The sequence below is a fragment of the Odontesthes bonariensis genome, chromosome 11, assembly GCF_027942865.1.
Source record: "Odontesthes bonariensis isolate fOdoBon6 chromosome 11, fOdoBon6.hap1, whole genome shotgun sequence".
NCBI lineage: Eukaryota > Metazoa > Chordata > Actinopteri > Atheriniformes > Atherinopsidae > Odontesthes > Odontesthes bonariensis.
The window spans coordinates 19,127,144-19,135,291 of NC_134516.1; the positions used below are offsets into that span (position 1 = coordinate 19,127,144).

At 39.1% G+C, this 8,148-nt stretch overlaps 1 protein-coding gene across 1 annotated transcript; it reads right to left on the minus strand.

The window, feature by feature from the left end:
- Positions 1-553: 553 nt before the first annotated feature.
- On the minus strand, positions 554-8,146 carry sctr (secretin receptor). Its single transcript, XM_075477861.1, has 13 exons — positions 7,928-8,146; positions 7,738-7,834; positions 7,129-7,242; positions 6,597-6,703; positions 3,941-4,050; positions 3,711-3,843; positions 3,429-3,582; positions 3,269-3,329; positions 3,110-3,179; positions 2,220-2,311; positions 1,910-2,048; positions 1,786-1,827; positions 554-1,711 (listed from the first exon to the last, which is right to left on the minus strand). The coding sequence occupies exons 1-13, from the start codon at positions 7,967-7,969 to the stop codon at positions 1,532-1,534; spliced, it is 1,341 nt and encodes a 446-aa protein (XP_075333976.1). The 5' UTR covers positions 7,970-8,146; the 3' UTR covers positions 554-1,531.
- Positions 8,147-8,148: the final 2 nt, after the last annotated feature.

Here is an 8,148-nt window from a genome sequence, read left to right on the forward strand (position 1 = left end):
GATGAGAACGCACACAACGTGTGGATATGTTTTGTGTTAATGATGTTTTAACAATCTTTGAATGTTTGTGGAGGTGTAACACGGTTGAAAATAAATTTGGCACACACAGTATTTTACTGGTGCACACCCGATGTCTCTTTTTCTGGCTCCGCCAGTGGCTTGCAAAGCTCATTTTGCGTAAAAAGGGTACATTTCTGTTATTTTGTTTCTCAAAATATCTCAACATTTTTCCCCCATCGCTTTGGCGCCCCCTCTTGTGCAGCGCCCCTATATGCGCCGCATATAGTGCATACTCACCTTTTGGGCCACTAAACCCAGTGCATCGAAACACGTGTGAAAATATAAAATCTCAAAGTCTGCTTGTACATCTGAATTATTGTGTTTTTAAAAGATCAAACGGGCAGAAAGAAATCCCTCAATTTATAAGTAAATTTATTTAAAAAGACGTAATTTCCAAAGACACTAAACTTAAATTTGACCTTATAAGCTCTGTATTTTGTGTCTGAAAGTGATATCAATACAACAACTTTAGCAAAAATAAAATGCAATCAGATATAATTAAGTTTATTAATAAAAGTTTTTGGTCACAAAACATGTTATATGTTCATTTTAGAGTAAATTCAGACACTACAAACTATAAAACATATTATTTACTACTGAAATATAAATAAAAAGTAAAGTCGCACTGGTCGGGAAGACGTTATTCACGGGAAACTGGGAAATCATCACAAATATAAACAGTAAAACAGTTGAGTGTTAAATTTAAGGCCTGAAGCAAGTTTTTATTCAATTGAACTGTTTACTTTCATCCGATTGCTGTTGATTTATATAAAACTCGTGGCCACAACCCCGAAAAAAAACAGTTCTTTTCTTTTCTCTGTGATAGTTTTCATTCTTTCTTCCAGTTGCTGCAGCTCGTCGTTCATGAGAGCTTTTTCCGGTTCTGGTCTTTTGTTGTTCATGAAAATAAATGTCCAGCAGCAGAAGCTGGACGGACTCTTGATCGTATTAACTCCTTAATTGATTTAAGCCATCTATTAAGCCCGGGAGTTTGGACAGAAAATTGATAATAATAAAGAATTATGAGAGTTAAGGCTCATTACAAAAAATAAATTATTCGTATAGATGATTTTTTTTTTTTTAATAAAATAAACCCTTATAATTGTATAAAAGCTTTGTTTTTAAATAAGAAATATTTATCTTAGATATCTAAATCACCAGAAAAGCTCTCCGGCTTATTGCTTAAACGATTCCAGGGGATGTATTATACAGCTAAATGAAAACTGAGCTTGTATTGATCCTGCCTCACGGCTCTGTTAAATAGCATTTAGCCCAACTGGAAATGTGATTTATCACAATGTAAGTTGAAAATTTACACAGCTGTGAAAAGTTTAGTCGGTGTGAATCAGAGTTCGGCGTGTGCATGAATAATTTGGAAATTACCTTCATATATACAAATATATCCACATGTTTCTTAGACATATATCTATTGATGTTCCGTTCCTCCATCAGTCAGGAAAATGAGCCGGGTTCACTTCCCCAGAGAATCCACCGGGCGTCCACTGGCTGTGGGGCTGCCTGGAGGCAGCAGGGACACCTGCGTGTGAGGAGACCCGCTGTTACTGATGGAGCCGTGGTCACGCCTGGGTTGACTGGGAAGATGCTGAGTGAGCCTCCATCTCCTCCACCTCCTCTTAAACTCCTGCTGCACCTACAAATGTGCACGTCAAAAGATCCTCAATCCGGTCCACGCTTTCCAAAGTCACATTCACTGCAGTTCCTTACCTCTCCGTTCATGAAGCAGTAGAGGACCGCGACCACAAAGCCCTGAGAGAGGTGAGGAGAGAAAGGTCAGAGATGCGTTGATGTATTTGTGATGATCCTGAGCCGATCGGACACCACATTTTACCTGTGTGGATGAGAGAGCCAGCTCTGCCAACATCCATATCTGAGACACGGAGATGCTGACCTCAATGGGGAGGAAAACAAACAGGATGTACTGCAGGCCGAACAGAACCACCAGAAAAAATGTGGATTTGATCAGCCTCCTGGGGAAGAAAAAGCAAAACATTGTCCTCGTGGATGGTAAAAACTTTTAAGTGTCAGGTGTTGAGGGTCACTGGAACGAGACATTAATGGACTGGAATTAAGGTTCTCACATTGTTGGAATGCTACTATTTCCAGTTAGATGGGGTATATGAAGAGTCACAGCTACTCACTTGTACTGGCTGAATTCGTTCCTTTGTGCGTCTGGCATCCTGAGTTTGCTCACCAGTATCCTCAAAATACCCAAGAAAAAGATGAGATTCGTCTAAAACGATTAAAACCGGAGAGCAGTATTGTTATATTTTGATAGTCAAAGTTCTCTGTTAAACATTTTGATGAAGTACATGGAGAGTTTTTTTTGGAAACCGTGAGAAAACCAGCAGTTGAGGCTGCGTTCACTGTCACTGGTCCTGTTTAATAATCGCAGGTTTTCAATGCCACAAGTGGTATTGCAACCTGAAAGTAAATCCTCATATTAATATCTCTTTTGGTCTGAACATTTTTGCCCGTGTTTCTGCTTTATAAATAGTAAATGTCACTGTAAAAAGAAAAGAGACATCAAAAGTTATTTCACCACCCAGAGAGCAAGTAGTAGCTAACTACCCACGCTATGCTAGCCTTCTAGGCTTACGTAAGGACTCATTCTACTAAGGAAAAGTGCTTTTAAGGGTTGTGAATATAATGTAGGCTAGGAGACTTGTTTAATTTTACATTAGTATTATTTTTAATCGGGAAATGTTTTTTTCTGTCTATTTTTGAATTATAAACAAAGTTGGTTCCATGAAGCCTAAATCTGGGCAATTCCTGTAATATTCAAAAGTTTTTTTTTGCTAATAAGTTTGAAAAGTGTAATGCATATAGTCATCATACGTTTTATTCATTGATGCATTATTTTGAAATACATTCAGGAAACTCAGAGATCCAGTACAGATGTAGTGCAGGTTGTGCACCAAAGCTAAGACCAAACTTATGCCCTTGGTTTAAATATGTGTGTGTGTGTGTATATATATATATATATATTTGTTGGAAATTTAACTTAAAGAAGAAGAAACAAAGGTTTTACCAGTATTGTTAGAAGAACTGGTACTCGAAGTATCCACCAGATCCATTCATGATCTCGGGTTTCCCAACAGCTATGGCGAGAAAATGAGACACAATTGTAAAATCTAATGATGACCTCCTCTCTAATCCTGAATGAGCAAAGCAGATTCTAACTCCTCACCCTTCATCTTCGTAAAAATACTTGGCACATCCCCAGGAGACGATAACTACAGCCGGTAAACCTACGCGATCAAATAAATCTAGGTTAAATCTACAAAGACGGTCTTTGTGTGACAGCGCTGCTCAAAGAATAAAACCGTGAGGTGCACGTGACGCAGTACCCCAGCTTAACACGATGTACCAGGCCAGGTGTTTCTTCAGGGAGAAGAAGGAGCGGCTCAACAAGGTGAACAGGAAGTGACCCTCCACAAGCAACCAGCTGTAGTTTGCCAGGATGGAGTAGTTGGAAAACGTCAGCACGACCTTGCACGCCACCTGCCTCACATTGTCACAGCAGAGAAAAAGGCCAAGTGTTGCTATCAATCTTTGGGGGACAAAAAGTCAGCCCAGACTTCTAATTTAAAGAGCAAATGTGCAGGATCGGAGGGATAGACCGTCCGTACCGGGTAGTAGTCGCAGTGGTAGAGGTCTTCGTCGGTAAATAGCTGAGAGTCTCTGATGAAGATGAACATGGCTCTCAGAATGAAGGAGATAAACAGCTGCATGTGGATGTGGTTCCTGGTGCAGTGCAGCTTCCTGAGGACATATATTGACTCGGGTTCAGCTTTCAGTGATGTGCCAACGAAAGGCGAAAGATGCGGCAAGGCGCACGGATAAGAGCCATATTTCTCACCTGAACATAGAGAAAATGGTGATGGCGATGATCAGGGAGATGAGAGACACTGCGTATCCAGCTGTGTACATGGTCTTCACGTAGGAGAAATACATACGGGAGCCTGAGGACTGAACAGCGCGAACAGAACTCAGTAACTCTTAAAAACAAAACAATTCTTCAAATGTCTTATTAGGAATCATTTAAGTATTTTAGCCAAAGCTGAATGTGTCAGAAACTCGAACAGGTACGTGTGATTTATTTTGCCTAAAGTGGCTGAAGCCACCTTCAAAGCAACTTTGAGACCATAAGAAACTGTTCACCATTTAATTTGATATTTTCACATCAGTGAAGACATGATTTTACTCTACAGTTAAATCCATTGAGATTCTCTACAGTTGAGCATTAAAGATCTTTGAATATAAGATTCTGAGTGTAAACTAAATTGATTTCCATCATGTGACGAGTGTAAAATCTCATTTTGTAAAACATTCGTTGCTCATATATCAGCAAAGCTTTTAAATATATTACCTACATTTAACACTGTATTTATTTTGTAGAGGTTTTAGATTGTTTTCAGTTTATCTCTGTTTTTCTTTCTGTCCCAATCAAACACATTTTGAATAGATACAAGAGAACGTTACTTCATTCATCCCAGATGTATCTTATGTATGAGTAGCCTGTGAAGTAATATTCTACATTGTCTCTATGATATGCGATAACCTTTGTGTGATAAGATGTCATTAGATGATTTGAACTTTCTGGGACTTCAACAGTCAGTTTTTCCCCCTTTCAGTAGATCTGCTGTGAGTTGAAGGGCAAATCCAGCCTGAACCTGCAGCAGGTGGAGCTCTGGTTCGTGCACAGATACATAAACCCCGCCACGGTTATAGAGCAGAACAGGGATTGTTTTCACCTGGACGGTGGAGTTGGAGTCATACCCTGACGGAGGAGACTCACCGGAGAGGCAACTAAATGTCATATGACGCTGCAGCAACGCTCACCCTGCCACCATGCATATACATAAACACAATAAAAGGCTTTGAGGCAAACTATCAGCTTTAAACACCTTTTAATAGCTCATTAAACAATTAGAAGGAAGCTTTACTTCATGTTTGTGTGCCAAACATGTTGCTAACACCTGGATGGAGTTAGCAGCTTAATGTCTTATCATTAAAATATTAAATTATCTGCATTTGTAATGATGAATGTCAGTTTCTTCCCAGTCTAACCAGTTAATTTTTCCAGCATGTAACCTCTAAAAGAAAATCGCTAACATGTAGCTTTTATTGTATTTTCTTTAAATCATTGGGCACAGCTCAGCTAGCTGTGTAGCCAACCTTGATAATGAAGCACTTTTTGTAGAATGTTTATTGAACGTGTGTAGTTTCAGTGCGCCTGCAGTCCAGCTGCGAGTCGGAAAAACTGTATTTTTCTCTCACTGACCCGGATATCTTGTACATCAGTATTTTCATCTGCAGATATTGCACAATAGCAATGTGTGTGACTGATTTAATGAGACAAAAAGTGACAGAAGTGCTACTAAATAGTGTATTACTGCAGCTGCCACAACTTTTTGTGTGCATGGCAGCCATGTTGGTGGGCGCTTTTTTGGGTACTCCAACTTTCTGACTTTAATTTCTACGGGGATCTTGGAAAGATTTTCTTCCAAGTTTCAATGAAATGCACCATTAGCTTTTCACAAACCTGGAATTCGTTTCATTTTTAGCATAAATATAAGTTAAGATATTACCTCTGCCAAGGTGGATAATTGGTTGGTGTTTTTGAATGGATCTGCATAGAGCAGAGGTGGAGCAAGACTCAACTTATTAGTGATCAACTTACTGGGACATGAAATTGATATCAGTAATACTGTATCTAACTCCCTGAAGGTGTGTTTCCTAGACAGATTTAGGACTATCTTGAATTTTGTCTGTGGAAAACCAGGTGTATTAATGTCTTATGGTTTGCCACCATGAAGCACTTACAGTTCTGTTCCAAAGTCTTGTGCCAGCCTTCATTTATTTATATAGGGCAAAGAAACGTGCAAACATATAAATGATAAAGCAGAGTTTATACAATTCTAACAGGCTCTAAACGTGAATATCTGCTCTGAGCTCCTTTATCCTCCAACACAGCCTGAACCCTCTCAGACCAGCTTTCTGTCCTTTCTTTAAGGAGTCTTCAGGAATAGTTCTCCAGGCTTCTTGAAGGACATCCCAAAGCTCTTCTTTGGATGTGGGCTGCCTTTTGTTCCGTTCTCTGCCAACATGATCCCACACTGCTTCAGTAATGTTGAGCTCCGGGCTATTTTATACTATTTTATGCCTGTGTTTTTCATAGATGAAACCAAAGAAATAGGAACAAATGACTGTAACAAATTGCCTAAAGATGCTATTTACAATTGATTCTTTGCTAAGTTGTCTGTTATATGTAGACACAACACTGGTTCATGCCTGAATGACACATAAGTCAGTTAACATAGAATATTGCTCTGAAAATGGTGGAAAGAAATTACTTCTACAAAGCCTGGAGAACTACTGCTCAGGGCCACCTTAAAAGATTACAAGAAACTCTGGCTGCTGATAAGGAAAAGAGGGGTGGATCAATAATTTTGCACAGTAATGGATGTACAGGATAAACTACACGTACTGTGTGGATAATAGAAACCGCTTACTTCTCCAATGAAGTCCAGTGTGTCGTTGAAAGTGTAGCCACATGCATCTTCATGTGGGATAAGTAGGGCTGTCCATCCATCGACAGTGCAGTTGCGATACACTTTACCTACAAAATGCCAATAAAATCATGGTTTTATCTCTTCTTTTACTGTGGAAAAGTCAGACGGATATATATATTTTAGAAAATATGTGTCTGTGTACAGAATATTCTCCCAAGCTGCAAAACCATTCATTTACCTTTTGTAGGCTCTTCAATAAACCTCCGTCTTTTCAGATAATTTATTATGTAATCTATCACCCTCATCTTCGAACATAAACCAAGCACTCTCGCTTGTTACCCAGTGCCTCTATGTACAGAAGCTTTTTATGGCTGACTGTTTGGATAAAGACCCTGAGAGGAAGAAGATGTCTCACTTACTAGTGAAAACAAATGAGTTTCCTTTGGCAAATAATTAACCAGTGCAATGTGACAGATAATGGGTGTCTGTTTGTAAATGTGCGTCACTGTGTGTGAGTGTTTAGATATCTCACCTTCTGACCCAAAAAACTCTGGGCATGGTTGAGAAACCGTTTCCCCAGAGGAAGCAGGTGGCCAGCAGTTTAAGTGATCCCACATTCCCTTGCAGTGTACGCTTGTATTGTTTTCTGAGTAGACAAAGAAAAAATGGCACATTTTGTTGTTATTTGCTGGGATGCAGCACAAATTAAAGTGGTCACAACATAGAAATACTATTACAAACCAGCTGGACAGGAACCCCCCCAAACACAATAAAGTAGGTATTCAGAATAAATAGATGGATGGAAAATAAATAATGCTTGATTTGATGCCTCAAATGCAGGTTAAAAACATTCGTACCAACATATTTGGCTTAATCTTCATCCTTCAGCATACATTAGATGGCTGTGTTTAATCCTTTGTATTTCAAAGTGTGTGCAGTTATGTCACCACTAGCTGTCACCAAAACATTGCATCACATTTTTGCTAAATTCAAAGGTTTTACTAACTCCATACATTTGTAGCAAACCTGAACATTAAATTATTACCACTAGTAAACTAGTATTTACCACCAAAGTAGTTTTTTTTGTACAAGATGTCACAGTATGGTGGTAATACAACATTTAGAAATTAAAGGGACTTACCTGTTGCTTTTTGTGACATTATCAGTAGATCCCTCTTGCACTTTTCTTCGTCTTTTACAAGACTAACATGAGGATGACAGCCCGAGGATGTTTTTACCTGGTAAAACACATAAAACAGTCCCCAGAGGAAATGCTGAGGCCTGTCAAATTGTTATTCATTAAACTCGAGGAGACGTGTTTTTTTTCTCACCTGGGATAAAAGCAACACCCCAATGAGTCCAACTTTCTTCATTATGTAGAACAGGTTTCCTTTCCACCCCTACAGATGTGCACTTATGTCCAAACTCCAAGCCGCATATCTGATCAGAGTGAAAAGTAAGTATCCTGCCATGCAGCAGATATATGAGCCTGAAAATCAAACATGGGTTTACACGAAATCATTTTAACCGTGCACTGTACTCTTCTGAACAA